This window comes from Microcaecilia unicolor, chromosome 9 (genome assembly GCF_901765095.1).
Source record: "Microcaecilia unicolor chromosome 9, aMicUni1.1, whole genome shotgun sequence".
Lineage (NCBI taxonomy): Eukaryota > Metazoa > Chordata > Amphibia > Gymnophiona > Siphonopidae > Microcaecilia > Microcaecilia unicolor.
The window spans coordinates 135,614,165-135,633,190 of NC_044039.1; the positions used below are offsets into that span (position 1 = coordinate 135,614,165).

At 49.9% G+C, this 19,026-nt stretch overlaps 1 protein-coding gene across 1 annotated transcript in view; it reads left to right on the forward strand.

Annotated features, from left to right (window-relative positions):
- SIPA1L1 (signal induced proliferation associated 1 like 1) overlaps positions 1 to 19,026 on the forward strand; it is a 637,152-nt gene that overhangs the window by 595,135 nt on the left and 22,991 nt on the right. The window contains 2 exon segments of the mRNA XM_030215408.1: positions 14,127 to 14,250; positions 14,253 to 14,351. Of these exon segments, the coding sequence (XP_030071268.1) occupies positions 14,127 to 14,250; positions 14,253 to 14,351 (223 nt within the window).

Here is a 19,026-nt window from a genome sequence, read left to right on the forward strand (position 1 = left end):
TATTCCAAGTCCCATCTCACCCTAGTTCAAAAATTGGAATTCATTGGAGCTCTGTTCAACACAAAGACAGCTCGTGCTTATCTTCCCGAGGCAAGGGCAGACAACCTCCTATCCCTAGTGTCCATAGTGCAAGCATCTCGACAGATCACGGCTCGGCAGATGTTGAGACTTCTGGAGCACATAGCCTCCACAGTTCATGTAACTCCCAAGGCACGTCTACACATGAGACCAGCTCAGTGGACCCTAGCTTCCCAGTGGTGTCAGGCTGCGGGGGATCTAGAGGATGTGATCCAACTCTCCACCGACTTCCTGAATTCCCTTCAGTGGTGGACGATTCGATCCAATTTGAACTTGGGACGTCCATTCCAAATTATTCAGCCACAAAAAGTGCCGACAACGGATGCATCCCTCCTGGGGTGGGGGGCTCATGTAGATGGGCTTCACACTGAAGGATCTTGGTCCTTTCAGGAAAAAGGTCTTCAGCTCAACCTCCCGGAGTTGTGAGCTATCTGGAACGCTCTAAAGGCTTTCAGAGATCAGCTGCCCAACCAAATCGTTTTGATTCAGATAGACAATCTGGTTGCCATGTTTTACACCGGATCTCACCCTCTGTGTCAGGAAACCGTCCAGAAGTGGCTTTGGGCACGCCGTCACGGCTTGTTTTTCCAAGCCACTTATCTGGCAGGCGTAAACAGTCTGGCCGACAGGTTGAGCAGGATAATGCAACCTCACGAATGGTCACTGAACATGGGCGTAGCCCGCAAGATTTTCCGAGCGTGGGGCACCCCCTCGGTGGATCTTTTTGCCACTCAGATCAATCACAAGGTCCCTCAGTTCTGTTCCAGGCTTCAGGCCAATGACAGACTAGCATCAGATGCCTTTCTCCTGCATTGGGGGACAGGCCTTTTGTGTGCGTATCCTCCCATACTTCTGGTGGGAAAGACTTTTCTGAAACTCAAGCAAGACTGCGGAACCATGATCCTCATTGCACCCTTTTGGCTCCGTCAGATTTGGTTCCCTCTTCTTCAGGAGTTGTCCTCCGAGAAACCGTGGAGATTGGAATGTTTTCCAAACCTCATCCTCAGAACGAGGAGTTGCTTCTACATCCCAACCTCCAGTCTCTGGCTCTCACGGCCTGGATGTTGAGAGCTTAGAATTCGCCTCCTTGGGTCTTTCAGAGGGTGTTTCCCGAGTCTTGCTTGCTTCCAGAAAAGATTCCACGAAGAGGTGTTACTTTTTCAAATGGAGGAGGTTTGCTGTCTGGTGTGAGAGCAAGGCCCTAGGTCCTCTTTCTTGTCCTACACAGACCCTGCTTGAATACCTTCTACACATCAGAGTCTGGCCTCAAAACCAACTCAGTAAGGGTTCATCTTAGTGCGATTAGTGCCTATCATCGCCGTGTAGAGGGTAAACCTATCTCTGGACAACTTAGTTGTTCGCTTCATGAGAGGTTTGCTTTTGTCAAAGCCCCCTGTCAAACCTCCACCAGTGTCATGGGATCTCAACGTCGTTCTCACCCAGCGGATTAAAGCTCCCTTTGAGCCACTTAATTTCTGCCATCTGAAGTACTTGACCTGGAAGGTCACTTTCTTGGTGGCTACTTCAGCTCGTAGAGTCAGTGAGCTACAGGCCCTGATAGTGCATGCACCTTATATCAAGTTTCATCACAACAGAGTAGTCCTCCACATGCACCCTAAGTTTCTGCCAAAGGTGGTGTCGGAGTTCCATCTGAATCAGTCTATTGTTATGCCAACTTTCTTTTCCCCGTCCTCATACCCGCCCTGGCGAAAGCAGTTTGCATATCTTGGACTGTAAAAGAGCATTGGCCTTTTATGTGGAGCGGACGAAACCCTTCAGACAGTCCGCCCATTATTTGGTTTCCTTTGATCCCAACTGGAGGGGGAGTCGCCATCGGAAAACATCCAATTGGCTAGCAGATTGCATTTCCTTCACTTATGCCCAAGCTGGGCTGACTCTAGAGGGCAATGTCACAGCTCATAATGTTAGAGCCATGGCTGCGTCAGTGGCTTACTTAAAGTCAGCCTCTATTGAGGAAATTTGCAAGGCTGCAACATGGTCATCAGTCCACACATTCACATCTCACTATTGCCTTCCGCAAGATACCCGACGTGATAGTCGGTTTGGGCAGTCAGTGCTGCAGAATCTGTTTGGGGGTTAGGATCCAACTTCACCCCCCTAGACCCATTTTTGTTCTGTTCCAGGCTGCACTCTGTTAGTTGTTTATGGTTTCAGTTCAATCTAAGTTATGTCCTCGCCGTTTCGAGGCCCAATTGACCAATAAATATTCATTGTTTTGAGTGAGCCTGGTTGCTAAGGATACCCCACATGTGAGAACAAGCAGCCTGCTTGTCCTCGGAGAAAGCGAAGATACATACCTGTAGGAGGTATTCTCCGAAGACAGCAGGCTGATTGTTCTCACAAACCTGCCCACCTCCCCTTTGGAGTTGTTGTTTGCTTCATTTTATGCTTTTTGATTTAACTGAGGGAACGTGCTCACGCGACGGGCCGGAAATCGGTCCGCGCGTGCGCAGTGCATGCTGCACGCGTTCCAAAAGACTGGCAAAACTTTTTTATATATTTTGCTTGCAAAATGCCTATTCCTGGGCCCACATGGACGTCGGCCCACATGTGAGAACAATCAGCTTGCTGTCCTCGGAGAATACCTGCTAAGGGTAAGTATCTTCGCTGTCTGGCCGACTGAGCAGGGTAATGCAACCTCACGAGTGGTTACTGAACATGGGCGTAGCCCGCAAGATCTTCCGAGAATAGGACACCCCTCGGTGGATCTTTTTGCCACTCAGATCAATCACAATGTCCCTCAGTTCTGTTCCAGACTTCAGGCCTACGACAAACGAGCGTCAGATGCGTTTTTCCTACATTGGGGAACAGGCCTTCTGTATGCGTATCCTCCCATACCTCTAGTAGGGAAGACTTTGCTGAAGCAAGACCGCAGAACCATGATCCTGATTGCTCCCTTCTGGCCATGCCAGATTTGGTTCCCTCCTCTTCTGGAGTTGTCCTCCGAAGAACCGTGGAGATTGGAATGTTTTCCAACCCTCATCACTCAGAACGAGGGGTTGCTTCTACATCTCAACCTCCAGTCTCTGGCTCTCAAGGCCTGGATGTTGAGAGCTTAGAATTCGCTTTCAGAGGGTGTCTCCCGGGTCTTGCTTGCTTCCAGGAAAGATTCCACGAAGAGGTGTTACTCTTTCAAGTGGAGGAGGTTTGCCATCTGGTGTGACAGCAAGGCTCCTAGATCCTCTTTCCTGTCCTACACAGACCCTGCTTGAATACCTTCCTACACTTGTCAGAGTCTGGTCTCAAGACCAACTCCGTAAGGGTTCACCTCAGTGCAATTAGTGCTTATCATCGGCGTGTAGAGCTTTTAGTTGTTCGCTTCATGAGAGGTTTGCTTTTGTCAAAGCCCCCTTTCAAACCTCCACGAGCGACATGGGATCTCAACGTCGTTCTCACCCAGTTGATGAAAGCTCCTTTTGAGCCATTGAATTCCTGCCATCTGAAGTACTTGACCTGGAAGGTCATTTTCTTGGTGGCTGTTACTTCAGCTCGTAGGGTCAGTGAGCTTCAGGCCCTGGTAGTTGATGCACCTTATATTAAGTTTCATCACAACAGAGTAGTCCTCCACACGCACCCTAAGTTCCTGCCAAAGGTGGTGTCAGAGTTCCATCTGAACCAGTCTATTGTCTTGCCAACATTTTTTCCCCGACCTCATGCCCACCCTTCTGAGAGCAGTTTGCACACCTTGGACTGCAAGAGAGCATTGACCTTTTACATGGAGCGGACGAAGCCCTTCAGACAGTCCGCCCAGTTGTTTGTCGCTTTTGATCCCAATAGGAGGGGAGTCACCATCAGAAAATACACAATCTTCAATTGGCTAGCAGATTGCATTTTCTTCACTTATGCCCAAGCTGGCCATGTCACGGCTCATAATGTTAGAGCCATGGCTGTGTCAGTGGCTCACTTAGCCTCCATTGAAGAGATTTGCAAAGCTGCAACGTGGTCATCAGTCCACACTTTCACATCTCACTAGGGCCTTCAGCAGGATACCCGACGTGACAGTCAGTTTGGGCAGTTAGTGCTACGGAATCTGTTCGGAGTTTAGAATCCAACTCCACCCTTCTAGGCCCTTTTTTGTTCTGTTCCAGGCTGCACTCTCAACTAGCTGTATATAGTTTCAGGTTAATCTATGTTATGTCCTCGACGTTGCGAGGCCCAATTGACCAATATTTATTGTTTTGAGTGAGCCTGTATGCTAGGGATACCCCACATGTGAGAACAAGCAGCCTGCTTGTCCTCGGAGAAAGCGAAGATACATACCTGTAGCAGGTATTCTCCGAGGACAAGCAGGCTGCTTGTTCTCACTGATGGGTGACGTCCTCGGCAGCCCCTCCAATCGGAATCTTCCTAGCAAAGTCCTTTGCTAGTCCTCGCGCGCCCGCGCGCACCGCGCATGCGCGGCCGTCTTCCCGCCCGAAACCGGCTCGAGCCGGCCAGTCTTCTTTCGTCCGCACTCGGTACGGCTGTGTTTTTTGTCGTGTCGAGCCCCGGAGAGTCGACCTCGCGCGTCCGTGTTTTATTGACGTGTTTTTTCTTCGGAAAAGTTTCTATATCTGTCGGGAAGTGCTCCGAAAACCCCCTTGGGTTTCATTTTCCCCTTCCCGTATTTCCAGTTTTGCCCCGGTAAGTTTTCTTTCGTCGTCGGGGTAGGCCTCTTTTCGGCCTCGGTCGAGATTTTTTCTCCCTTAAAGTTTTGGTGCTCCAAATTCGTCATTTCGGATTTTGACTTCGCCGGCGTGATTTTTTCCGCCCATGACATCGAAGCCTTCCAGCGGCTTCAAGAAGTGCACCCAGTGCGCCCGGGTAATCTCGCTCACTGATAGGCACTCTTCGTGTCTTCAGTGTCTGGGGCCGAGCACCGTCCCCAGAACTGTAGTCTGTGTTCCCTGTTACAAAGGCGGACTCAAGTAGCGAGATTGGCCCAGTGGAACGTTTTGTTCTCGGGCGCTTCGTCGGCATCGGCACCGGGGTCATCGTGTGCATCGACGTCATCAGCGTCCAGACCTTCATCCTTGGCTGCCAGTGCATCGAGTGCATCGAGGCATCGGCCCTCTGCATCCGGCACCGAGACATCGGATAGCTGCATCGACGTCGGTGGTACCGGGACCTCGTCTCCTGATGTCGTCGGACGGTGGTGCATCGAGTGGAGTGCAGGTGAGGGCTGTCCTTTCCCCTGCTGGTGGCGGTGAGCCCTCGGGTGGGTCTCCTCCTACCCTGAGGGCTCCTGCGGTACAGCCCCCCCGAGATCGACCCTCTTCGGTCTCGGCCCCGAGGAAGCGACGGATGGATTCTACGTCCTCCTCGTCGGTGCTTCGGAAGAAGTCGAAGAAGCATCGACACCGGTCCCCTTCCCGCGTCGGCACCGAGAGCTCTGGGTCGCCGAGGGAGTCGGCACCCAGCAGGCATCGGCACCGAGAGGACCGCTCACCCTCTGTTCAAGAGGTGTCGATGCGCTCCACTCTGGACAGCCCGGAACAGCCTCCACGCCCGGAACAGGTTCTGACGTCGACGCCTGCATCGACCTCCATGCCTTTCTCTGCAGCCGCTCTGAACGAGAGCCTCCGGGCCGTTCTCCCAGAGATTCTGGGAGAGCTGTTGCGCCCTACCCCTCCGGTACCGGCGGTGCTTGCGCCTCCGGTACCGTCGAGCATGGCGCCGGCTGGCCCATCGCCCGGGGTGAGGTCCCCGACGTCGGTACCGCGTGCGGTGCCGACTGCGGCCACCTCCCAGGAGGGCTCCCCGACTACGTCGGCGGAGGGAGCTTCGCCGATGCGGGCGAGGGAGTCTACCTCTCGACGCCCCCATCGTGGACGTGGCTCCACGGAGTCGAGCCGGGCGCGGTTGCAGACGCAGGTCCGTGAACTTGTGTCTGACACCGAGGGTGAGGCCTCGTGGGAAGAAGAAGAAGATCCCAGATATTTCTCTGACGAGGAGTCTGAGGGTCTTCCTTCTGATCCCACTCCCTCTCCTGAAAGGCAGCTTTCTCCTCCCGAGAGTCTGTCTTTTGCTTCCTTTGTCCGGGAGATGTCTACGGCCATCCCCTTCCCGGTGGTTGTGGAGGACGAGCCCAGGGCTGAAATGTTTGAGCTCCTGGACTATCCTTCTCCACCTAAGGAAGCGTCCACTGTTCCCTTGCACCATGTCCTGAAAAAGACATTGCTTGCGAACTGGACCAAGCCATTAAGTAATCCCCACATTCCCAAGAAGATCGAGTCCCAGTACGGATCCATGGGGACCCAGAGCTGATGCGCACTCAGTTGCCTCATGACTCTGGAGTTGTGGATTTGGCCCTAAAGAAGGCTAAGAGTTCTAGGGAGCATGCTTCGGCGCCCCCGGGCAAAGACCCTAGAACCTTAGACTCCTTTGGGAGGAAGGCCTACCATTCTTCTATGCTCGTGGCCAAGATCCAGTCTTACCAGCTCTACACGAGCATACACATGCGGAACAATGTGCGGCAGTTGGCGGGCTTGGTTGATGCTCTTCCCCCTGAGCAAGCCAAGCCTTTTCAGGAGGTGGTCAGGCAGCTGAAGGCGTGCAGAAAATTCCTGGCCAGAGGAGTTTATGACACTTTTGATGTTGCGTCCAGGGCCGCTGCTCAAGGTGTGGTGATGCGCAGGCTCTCATGGCTGCGTGCCGCCGACCTGGAGAATAGACTCCAGCAGCGGATTGCGGACCTCGCCTTGCCGTGCGGACAACATTTTTGGGGAAAAAGTCGAGCAGGTGGTAGAGTCTCTCCACCAGCGGGACACCGCATTCGACAAGTTCTCCCGCCGGCAGCCTTCAGCATCTACCTCTACAGGTAGAAGATTTTTCGGGGGAAGGAAGACTGGTCCCTATGCTTCTGATAAGCGTAGGTACAATCCTCCTTCCCGACAGCCTGCGGCCCAGGCTAAGCCCCAGCGCGCTCGCTCTCGTCAGCAGCGTGCGCCTCAGCAAGGCCCCGCGGCTCCCCAGCAAAAGCAAGGGGCGAGCTTTTGACTGGCTCCAGCAGAGCATAGCCGACATCCCAGTGTCAGTGCCGGGCGACCTGCCGGTCGGGGGGAGGTTGATAGCTTTTCACCAAAGGTGGCCTCTCATAACCTCCGATCAGTGGGTTCTGCAAATAGTCCGGCAAGGATACACCCTCAATTTGGCCTCAAAACCTCCAAATTGTCCACCGGGAGCTCAGTCTTACAGCTTCCAGCACAAGCAGGTACTTGCAGAGGAACTCTCCGCCCTTCTCAGCGCCAATGCGGTCGAGCCCGTGCCATCCGGGCAGGAAGGGCTGGGATTCTATTCCAGGTACTTCCTTGTGGAAAAGAAAACAGGGGGGATGCGTCCCATCCTAGACCTAAGGGCCCTGAACAACTATCTCGTAAAAGAAAAGTTCAGGATGCTTTCCCTGGGCACCCTCCTCCCCATGATTCAGCAAAACGATTGGCTATGCTCTCTGGACTTGAAGGATGCCTACACTCACATCCCGATACTGCCAGCTCACAGACAGTATCTGCGATTTCAGCTGGGCACACGCCACTTCCAGTACTGTGTGCTACCCTTTGGGCTCGGCTCTGCGCCCAGGGTGTTCACAAAGTGCCTGGCTGTGGTAGCAGCGGCACTTCGCAGGCTGGGGGTGCATGTGTTCCCATATCTCGACGATTGGCTGGTGAAGAACACATCCGAGGCAGGAGCCCTGCAGTCCATGCAGATGACTATTCGCCTCTGGAGCTACTGGGGTTTGTGATAAATTACCCAAAGTCCCATCTTCTCCCAGTGCAGAAACTCGAATTCATAGGAGCTCTGCTGGATTCCCGGACGGCTCGCGCCTATCTCCCAGAGGCGAGAGCCAACAACCTGTTGTCCCTCGTCTCGCGGGTGCGAGCGTCCCAGCAGATCACAGCTCGGCAGATGTTGAGATTGCTGGGCCACATGGCTTCCACAGTTCATGTGACTCCCATGGCCCGTCTTCACATGAGATCTGCTCAATGGACCCTAGCCTCTCAGTGGTATCAGGCTGCTGGGGGTCTAGAAGACGTGATCCACCTGTCCACGAGTTTTCTCGAATCCCTGTATTGGTGGACAATCTGGTCCAATTTGACTCTGGGACGTCCTTTCCAAATTCCTCAGCCACAAAAAGTGCTGACCACGGATGCGTCTCTCCTGGGATGGGGAGCTCATGTCGATGGGCTTCACACCCAAGGAAGCTGGTCCCTCCAGGAACGCGATCTGCAGATCAATCTTCTGGAGTTACGAGCGATCTGGAACGCTCTGAAGGCTTTCAGAGATCGGCTGTCCCACCAAATTATCCAAATTCAGACAGACAACCAGGTTGCCATGTACTATGTCAACAAGCAGGGGGGCACCGGATCTCGCCCCCTGTGTCAGGAAGCCGTCAGCATGTGGCTCTGGGCTCGCCGTCTCGGCATGGTGCTCCAAGCCACATACCTGGCAGGCGTAAACAACAGTCTGGCCGACAGATTGAGCAGGATCATGCAACCTCACGAATGGTCGCTCAGTTCCAAAGTAGTGCGACAGATCTTCCAGGCGTGGGGCACCCCCCTGGTGGATCTCTTCGCATCTCGAGTGAACCACAAAGTCCCTCAGTTCTGTTCCAGGCTTCAGGCCCACGGCAGGCTGGCATCGGATGCCTTCCTCCTGGACTGGGGGGAGGGTCTGCTGTATGCTTATCCTCCCATACCTCTGGTGGGGAAGACTTTGTTGAAACTCAAGCAAGACCGAGGCACCATGATTCTGATTGCTCCCTTTTGGCCGCATCAGATCTGGTTCCCCCTTCTTCTGGAGTTGTCCTCCGAAGAACCGTGGAGATTGGAGTGTTTCCCGACCCTCATCACACAGGACGAAGGGGCGCTTCTGCATCCCAACCTCCAGTCTCTGGCTCTCACGGCCTGGATGTTGAGGGCGTAGACTTTGCCTCTTTGGGTCTGTCAGAGGGTGTCTCCCGCATCTTGCTTGCTTCCAGGAAAGATTCCACTAAGAGGAGTTACTTCTTTCATTGGAGGAGGTTTGCCGTCTGGTGTGACAGCAAGGCCCTAGATCCTCGCTCTTGTCCTACACAGACCCTGCTTGAATACCTTCTGCACTTGTCTGAGTCTGGTCTCAAGACCAACTCTGTAAGGGTTCACCTTAGTGCAATCAGTGCATACCATTACCGTGTGGAAGGTAAGCCGATCTCAGGACAGCCTTTAGTTGTTTCGCTTCATGAGAGGTTTGCTTTTGTCAAAGCCCCCTGTCAAGCCTCCTACAGTGTCATGGGATCTCAATGTCGTTCTCACCCAGCTGATGAAACCTCCTTTTGAGCCACTGAATTCCTGCCATCTGAAGTACTTGACCTGGAAGGTCATTTTCTTGGTGGCAGTTACTTCAGCTCGTAGAGTCAGTGAGCTTCAGGCCCTGGTAGCCCAGGCCCCTTACACCAAATTTCATCATAACAGAGTAGTCCTCCGCACTCACCCTAAGTTTCTGCCAAAGGTTGTGTCGGAGTTCCATCTGAACCAGTCAATTGTCTTGCCAACATTTTTTCCCCGTCCTCATTCCTGCCCTGCTGAACGTCAGCTGCACACATTGGACTGCAAGAGAGCATTGGCCTTCTATCTGGAGCGGACACAGCCCCACAGACAGTCCGCCCAATTGTTTGTTTCTTTTGATCCCAACAAGAGGGGAGTGGCTGTAGGGAAACGCACCATATCCAATTGGCTAGCAGATTGCATTTCCTTCACTTACGCCCAGGCTGGGCTGGCTCTTGAGGGTCATGTCACGGCTCATAATGTTAGAGCCATGGCTGCGTCGGTAGCCCACTTGAAGTCAGCCAAAATGGAGGAAATTTGCAAAGCTGCGACGTGGTCATCTGTCCACACATTCACATCTCATTACTGCCTGCAGCAGGATACCCGACGCGACAGTCGGTTCGGGCAGTCAGTTCTTCAGAACCTGTTTGGGCTTTAGGATCCAACTCCACCCCCCGAGGGCCCTGTTTGTTCTGTTCCAGGCTGCACTCTCAGTTAGTTGGTAAATTTTTTAGGTCAATCTCAGTTATGTCCTCGCCGTTGCGAGGCCCAATTGACCTTGGTTGTTGTTTTGAGTGAGCCTGGGGGCTAGGGATACCCCATCAGTGGAGAACAAGCAGCCTGCTTGTCCTCGGAGAAAGCGAATGCTACATACCTGTAGAAGGTATTCTCCGAGGACAGCAGGCTGATTGTTCTCACAAACCCGCCCGCCTCCCCTTGGAGTTGTGTCTTCTCTTGAAGTGTATTGTCTTGCTACATACTGGACTGGCCGGCTCGAGCCGGTTTCGGGCGGGAAGACGGCCGCGCATGCGCGTGCGCGCGGGCGCGCGAGGACTAGCAAAGGACTTTGCTAGGAAGATTCCGATTGGAGGGGCTGCCGAGGACGTCACCCATCAGTGAGAACAATCAGCCTGCTGTCCTCGGAGAATACCTTCTACAGGTATGTAGCATTCGCTTTCTCCGAGGACAGCAGGCTGATTGTTCTCACAAAAGCTCCCACCTCCCCTTTGGAGTTATCTGTTATTTTATTTGCTTTTTGATTTAACTGAGGAGACGCGGTCTCGCGGCGGGCAGAAATCAGTCTGCGCAGTGCACGCAATGCAAGAAGAATCTGGCAAAACTTTTTTTATATTTTGCTCTTGCAAAACGCTGGTTCCCGGGCCCACGCGGACATCAACCCACATGTGAGAACAATTAGCTGCTGTCCTCGGAGATACCTGCTACAGGTAAGTATCTTCGCTTTCTGTGCTTAAATATGAGCCTTGCAAAAATTGTTTGCACTTGAAATTTTTGAGAGGCTCATATTTTGGTGCAGAAGAACAAGCGCCAATGTGTGCTTTCACTTTCAGCTTTGCTTGGACACATGCATATGTTTGTTACTTATTAACTGCCTTTAAAATTTGCACGAACTGCTGCAAAACAAGACATAACCTGCACTTAAATGTGAAGGATTGACAGAAATTCTCTCTGTAAACTTACTATGCAGCTTCAAAAGTGGATGGCGTACTCTGTGTTGCATGGAATACCTTCATTAGCTTGTTAAGAATATATTTTACTACAACCTGTGTGTGTGTGTGTTCCCACATGAGCTAACGCCCAAGCACAATTCTTGGCACATACAACCTGTGGTAACCCCGTGGCTAAACCCACGTTTATTTCTGCTTTGGCCCCTTGGAGTATGACTGGCACCTTTGTATTGTGGTATGTGTCAAGCCCTTTATTGTTTTCTTATAAAATGTGTTTTTTATGAGTTTTATTTCTTTACTAGTAAAACAGGCCCGTTTCTGACACAAATGAAACGGGCGCTAGCAAGGTTGTCCTCGAAGTGTGTATGTTTGAGAGAGTGTGTGTGAGACTGTGTGTGAGAGAGAGAGAGATTGAATGTGCGAGTGTGTGTTGTGAGAAAGAGATAGAGAGTGAGACTGGGTGCAGTGTGTGTGTGAGAGAGTGTGTGTGTGAGAATGAGAGTGTGTGCCATGGGCCCCCCCCCTCCTCCTTCCGAGTTCCAGGGTCGTCCCCCTCCCTCCTTCCCTCTGAGTTCCAGGGTCGTCCCCCTCCCTCCTTCCCTCTGAGTTCCAGGGTCGTCCCCCTCTCCCTCCCTCCCTTCCTCTGAGTTCCAGGGTCGTTCCCCTCTCCCTCCCTCCCTTCCTTCCTCCGAGTTCCAGGGTCGTCCCCCTCTCCCTCCCTCCCTCCCTTCCTCCGAGTTCCAGGGTTGTCCCCCTCTCCCTCCCTCCCTTTGAGTTGGAGTCGCCCCCCCCTCCCTCCCTCCCTCTGAGTTGCAGAGTCGCCCCCCCTCCCTCCCTCTGAGTTGCAGAGTCGCCCCCCCTCCCTCCCTCTGAGTTGCAGTCGCCCCCCCTCCCGCCCTCCCTCTGAGTTGCAGAGTCGCCCCCCCCCTCTGAGTTGCAGAGTCGCCCCCCCCTCCGAGTTGCAGAGTCGCCCCCTCCCTCCATCCCTCTGAGTTGCAGAGTCGCCCCTCCCTCCCTCCGAGTTGCAGAGTCACCCTCTCCCTCCGATGTGGCAGAGTCGCTCCCCCTCCCTCCCTCCGGTTGCAGGGTCGCCCCCCTCCCTCCCTCCCAGTTGCAGGGTCGCGCCCCCTTCGCCTCCCTCCTCCGAGTTGCAGGGTCCCCCTCCTTCCCAGTCTAGGGTCGTCGTCCCTCTCTCCCAGTTCTAGCCACACTCGCTCCAAGTTTTAAAAATCATCTTCCCAGGAAAGCATCATTTAAAGACATGCAGCCTCTGTCCTTCTCTCTGTGTTAGTTCTGGCCCCGCCCTCATTGCGGTTGGTGTTGTCTGTCTACCTTGAAAGTCCCTCCCCCCCTCGCTTTTATACAACTTCTATGCCACTGCCATCTTAAATATTTGATTTAATAGCTGGAGTAAATCCCATTTGTTCTAACAGTTGACTTGAATGCCATGTACCAGAGCAGCTCATGCTGTTTTTTTTAAATTTATTAACAGATGATTTGTTGTAATAAATGGTTCCCCATCAAGCATTTAATGGATAAATTATGCTCCGAGACAGTTAATAATTGGTTTTGTAGAATTTTTTTTTTTAAATCTCAACATTGAAATTTAAAACATGATTCAGTGGCTTGCAGAAGACTTGTTTGGCAGTTGGTAATCAGCTCTCTGACCAGCCAGCACTTTAGCATAAAAATGTAAAGCAGGTTGTACAGATGACTGGATCTTTAATTCTAGAGTAGGGTGTTGTATTGCATAAGATGAGGCATTTTGACTACTTCAGTTAAAGTCATAGGCGCCAACTCCGTGGGTGCTGTGGGTGCTCGAGCACCCTCTATATTCACCCACCGGAAGTTCGTTCGTTCCCTCCCTCCCTCCAAGTTCCAGGGTCGTCATCCGTCCCTCCCTCCCTCCCAGTTTCAGGGCCGTCATCCCTCCCTCCCAGTTCCAGGGCCATCATCCCTCCTTTCCTCCCTCCCTCCCTTCCAGTTCCAGGCCCCCTCCCTCCGAATTTTAAAAGTCATCTTGACTTACCTCAGCAGCGGTAAAAAGCATGCAGGCTCGGCGCTTCTCTCTCTCAGCTCTGGTCCCACCCTCATTTCCTGTTTCTGCAAGTGCGGGACCAGAGCTGAGAGAGAGAGAAGGGCCGAGCCTACACGCTTTTTACTGCTGCTGCTGCCGGCCACCATAATCCCAACGTGCTAAGTCAAGATGACTTTTAAAATTCGGAGGAAGGGAGGGACGACGACCCTGGAACTCGGAGGGAGGGAGGGGGGACCCTGGAACTGGGTTGGAGAGGGGACCCTGGAACTGGGAGGGAGGGAGGGGGGAAGACCCTGGAACTCGGAGGGAGGGGGGATGGAAAGAGAGGGAGGGAGGGGGGCCTGGAACTCGAACGGAGGGAGGGGGGCCTGGAACTCGGGGGAAGGGGAGAATGCACCACCTATAAAAAATAAAAAAATTCAGCACCCCCAATCATTTTGAAAAGTTGGCTCCTATGGTTAAAGTATTGGTTTTGCTTTCAAACTGGAATATTGCTGGTAGTATTTAGTTATAATGGCACATCATTAAATAATTAATGCATGCTTTCTCACCATTTTTTGAGGGGCCTGGCAGTTTCCTCCTCCTCTCTGGGCTTCCAGTTCAGTCAGAACCAGGATTGGAATGAGGTGCCAGGAGCCTTCTTCATTGGCAGTTAGATGTTGAACCCCCCCCCCCCCTTTTTTTTTTTTTAAATCACTGCTCAGCTCATGTAGTCCAATTATCGCAGCAATGGCTCCCTGCTGAGGGACATGCACCAGGGCTCTTTCTGGAATCCTGTAATCATGCACCCTAAATCCAGCTACCATGTGTTGATGTTGAATGATGACTGAGATTACCTCCTAGCTTTCAGCCTCCCTCTTCCCAAGACTATGAACATTGTCTCTGCAGCATCCCTAGCCAGTTTGGGAATCAAACCTAGGCCCTGTACATGGCTAGGCAGAGTACTGCCAGTGAGCTGTGACCTGCATTTTGACCCTTTTAATGCCTTCTGTGATCTTGTTCTGATATGTTTTCTTTCCACAGTCTCCTTTCCCAACCACCCCTACCACAAGGCGTTCCTTGCATAGAACTCTTTCAGATGAAAGTATTTATAGTGGTCAGAGAGACATTGCCTTTGTGAATGCCAGAACTTCGCTTCTGGATCAAGCCCTGCCAATGATGTCCTCTTCAGCAGTATTACCATTCTTGTCCACAAATCACTGCCATTGCGAAGGCCGTCGTATACTTTAGGCATGAAATCTGTACATGGTAAGAGCATCTGTTATTCTTCAACTTAGCTTTTGAACTGATTAATTTGCAAAGGTCATGTTAAGTATCTTAATTGGGTCAGGAGTCACATAAATGCTATAATACTGATAAAGATCATTATATGAAGAAAGCCCTATAAGGTGTTTTATGTCATTTAGAAACAAAATCCTCTTATTGCCAGACACTGCTCCAAAAATCAAGGTGTTTCCCTTTTTCTTTGTATGTACTTGCCCTATAACAAGCAGTTAGGAAGTATTAAATTGATTGTTGCAAATATTTATACCAGAAATAAATTGTTAATTGCATGTGTAGATGTTTTACAAGCCATTATAGTTGGCTCTATAGCACACATTTTAGCAATGCTATGTTTTGAAAAACTAAAAGATATACTTAGGGCTTCTAACCATTTTGGACCACTCTTGGACCTGTAGCTCGTAGCAGAATTTTATATTTTCCATAAATCAAGAATTGTTATACCATGTTGGTCAGGATTGTTATGGAGAATATTGGGGAGTGTGGTTGAGAATCAGGGCGGGGGGAGAAAGGTGATGGGAATTTTGGGGTGGTGGAATAGTGGTAGAGGACTGGAAAGGTTATAAATGGAATGCTATATTATATTCTGAAATTTGTGTCGTGTTTTAGTGGTGAACTTCTGAATTTGTGATTAGAGTCAATAAAAAAGATTTAAACATAATTAGGGCTTCTATTCATAGGTATTATATATTGTACATTTAGATGTTTGTTTTCCAGCTAATTAGGTGTTCTTTGAGGATACAGAATTTTGGTGTTTCTCCAAGGACAAACATGACACAGTCTTCTCACATGTGGGCGATGTTCATCAATGGAGCCCCGGTGTGGATGCTGCCCAGTGTTCTACTGAAGCCTTTGGCAGACCCCCACAGCACATGTGCAAGTGCCTTCCCGCCTGCACAACTTGCATGGGACCTGTAGTTTGGTCTTCTCGGCAGAGCAGTGAAGAAATGTCTTCTATGGCTGTGCGTGTTTTCTCCTCAGAGAGTTTTCTGCCTTCCTGCCTCTCATTTTTTCCACTATGAATAGCGTAGGACCTCTGTTTGTTTGTTTGTTTCATTTATTCCTTTCCTGTTTTTTTCTTAGACTTTTCTTCCCTTTTCTAGTTTTTCTTTTTCTGCTGCTGGCAGCCACTGTAGGCCTAAGCACCCAACTGGTATTTTCTTTACAAAAAAGTTTTTGTTTTTTTTACAATTGAGCCATTTGATTTTGCTGCTCCTATTTTTCCCATGAATGTCCCAGAAACTTTCTAGTCTCCGGCCTCACGACTTAGATGTCAAGAGCATAGGATTTGCATCCCATCAACTGCATGAAGGTTTTTTCAGAATCCTGCTGGCTTCCAGGAAAGATTCCACCAAGAGATGCTGTTTAAACAATTTTTATTGAAATAAAGCATAAGAAAACAACCAAACATTCAGAGTTTATCTTGATTTTTTTAAAAATACAATTCCTTCTTTCCACCCACATCACCCCCTATCCACATATGCAAACCTTACCCCAAATACTTGACTCCCCAAAACACAAACATCAGAATTTTCAAGTAACCTACTTAACAATCCTATGTAACAATCAGTAGTCGTCCCCAAGATTATTACAACCAAAGTCACCCATCAGAGAGTCTAGACTATTATCACCCCCTGAGCCTGTGACCTGAAAAAAGGAAGAGAACCCTATCCCTCACCTCCACCCCCAAGTCCCTGGGTGAAGGGACCCTCTGGGTTATTCAGTAGGTACAGAAGACATCCAGTGTCTTCATTATAGGTGTTGAGGAGCAGACTACGTCCCCCGTTAGCTGAGAGTCTGTAGATATGGATCCCATACCAATTTAAACTGTTTTTTTTTTCACTTGGAAGAGCCACCAACATTCCTAGCCTCCCAAGGCACATTTTATGAAATAATACAGTACTCCCTTTATCCTTCTCCTGAAATGTTCCAGGTTTATCTAGTAATAGTGGTTCCACAGAACTCATCAAACCCCCTCCCATAGAGTTCTCATAGCTCACTAGCTTGGCCCAGAAAATTTGTATCGGAGGACAAGCCCAAAGAAGAGTGCTAAAAGGAATTCATGTCCTGAGTACATTTGAGCCCATAACAGGTTGATCAGATCTCATCTGCATAATATAATTGTTTTGAGGAAAGTAGGCCCTTTGTAATACTCTAAAATAACCTTCCTGAAGCCACATACTATTTATAATGCTAGAATACTGAGGTACTGCACTTTTAAGTGGAAGAGGTTTGCCATTTAGTGTGAGGGCAAGGCCCTAGATCCTTTCTTTCTCCTACACAAAAACTGCTTGAGTACTTACTACACCTCTCTGAGTCTGGTTTAAAAATCAGCTCTGTAAGGTTCACTCAGTGCAATTAGTACCATACCATATAGAAGGTAAGCCCATCTCTGTATAGCCTCTAGTTGTTGCTTCATGAGAAGTTTGCTGTTGACAGCGCTCCTTGTTAGACCTCTGACTGTGTTTTGGGACCTCAACATTGTCCTCACCCACCTGTTGAAAGTCCTTTTGAACCACTTGATTCATGTCATTGGAAGTACCTGACCTGGAAGGTCTTATTTTTGGTGGCGATCACTTCAGCTTCCAGAGTCAGTGAGCTTCAAGCCCAAGTAGCAGATCCACCTTACTCGAAGTTTCATCATAACAGAGTAGTTCTCACACATCCTAAGTTCTTTCCTCAGGGTGGTGTCGAAGTTCCATCATAACCAGTTAGTTGTCCTGCCAGCATTCTCAAAACCTCATATCCATCCTGGAAAAGTTCACTGCACACCTTGGACTGCAAGAGACCTTGGCCTTCTGTCTGGAGTGTACACAGGATGTGGACAGCCATCCATAAAAATACTTTGTCCAATTGGCTAGAGAACTGCATCTCCTTCATTTACGCCCAGGCTGGGCTGACTCTTGAGGGCCATGTCATAGCTCACAGTATGAGAGCCATGGCTGTGTCTGTAGCCCACTGAGGTCAGCCTCCATTAAGGAGATTACAGAGCTGCAATGTAGTATTCAGTCCATACATTCACATCTCGCTACTGTCTTGAGAAGAAGACCCAATACAATAGCTGGTTTGGTCAGACAGTTCTGCAGAATTGGAGTCTAGAATCCAACTCCACCCTCCTTTATAAGCCCATTCGTTTCTGTTCCAGGTCTGTTTGTGTTGTTAGTATCTGTTCCTGTTGCCCCTGCCGTTGCAAGTCCTTGTTGACCGTTGTTTTTTGTGAGCCTGGTAGCTAGGGATTACCACATGTGAGAAAATTATGTCATGCTTGTCCTTGGAGAAAGCGAAGTTACCTGTAGCAGGTGTTCTGCAAGGACAGCAGGAGAAGTATTCTCACATACCCTCCCATCTCCCCTAGGAATTGTATTCTTTATGTTTTTAATCCAACTGCGGGTCCCACTTGAGTCAGGTAGGTAGGAAGGCACTTGCACATGTGCGGTGGAGACCTACCAAAGGCTTATGGGAACAGTAGAATGCTGGGCAGCGTCCACACTGGGGCTCCGTGGATGACATCCACCCTTTTGTGAAAATACTTACCATTCTGTAGTCGGGAGAACACCTACTACAGGTGAATAACTTCATGTTATGCACCAGAGGTACTTTTGCTGGGTACGTTTTCCAGTGGAATCAAATATGTATGTTTGTGTCACATAAGACTGTCACATAAGACAACCAATCAAAGCTCCTAATCAATGCCTTTCCTTGCTATTTTTATTGGGTCCTCAAAGTGCTTCTAGCCAGAAAGCATGGCAGGCGTTTAGCACTGTAACTCTTCTTAGGTTCATGAAATGTACTTCTGAATGAATGAACGTGGATTCTGCCAATATGGGAACCGTCCCCTGATGCAGTATTCAAAACATGGTCATGTCAGGAGGTTGCCTGACAGTTGGTTTAAGATAAGTTTTCTGATTTTCTTTATGTATATTTTTTTAAGCCTGAGAGTGAGACTTAAGTGTTTATAAGAAGTAATGCTCATTTAACAGTTATAAAACAAAAGAGTGACAGTTCTGAATGGCTTGCCAGTTTTCTGGCTAGATGCACTTTCTGAGGACCTAGTAAAAATAGCAAGGAAAGGCATTGATTAGGGGCTTTGGTTGTATGATTTAGCAGTTTACCCCAACTGAAAATGTGTCCACATATATTGTTGCAATTATTGTGTTACATAAGAGCCAGTAGAGAAAAGGCACAACTGAGTGGAAGGCGTGAGACCAAGCCAGGGAAGGGTGTGAGAGTAATAGGTAATGTGGGGGTTTTTTAATTGCCTAATATTCAGCCCATGGCAGTCAGTGGTTTTAAAGCTGCAAACCGCATTCAGTGCTGGGGCCATGACCAGGCACAGGCATTTAATAGGTGCTGACCTGCCTATATTCAGTGCAGGCACCTGCATAGCTAAGCAAGCAAAGATAGGACCACTCTTTCTGCAGTCCTGTCTGCCTTCTTAGTTATGCAGGCACTGGCACTGAATATGGCCAGTAGCTCTCCAACTCTCCCCTTGGACTTCCTCAGTACTAATCACATAGTGCCATGATGGTCAGAAGGGATATTGCTGTTGCTGAATATTTGAGGACAGCCCACTGAAGATCAACCTCTGTGTTCATTCACTTGAACACCTTGTTAATTTTCTTTGCATCAAGAGTGCTTTACT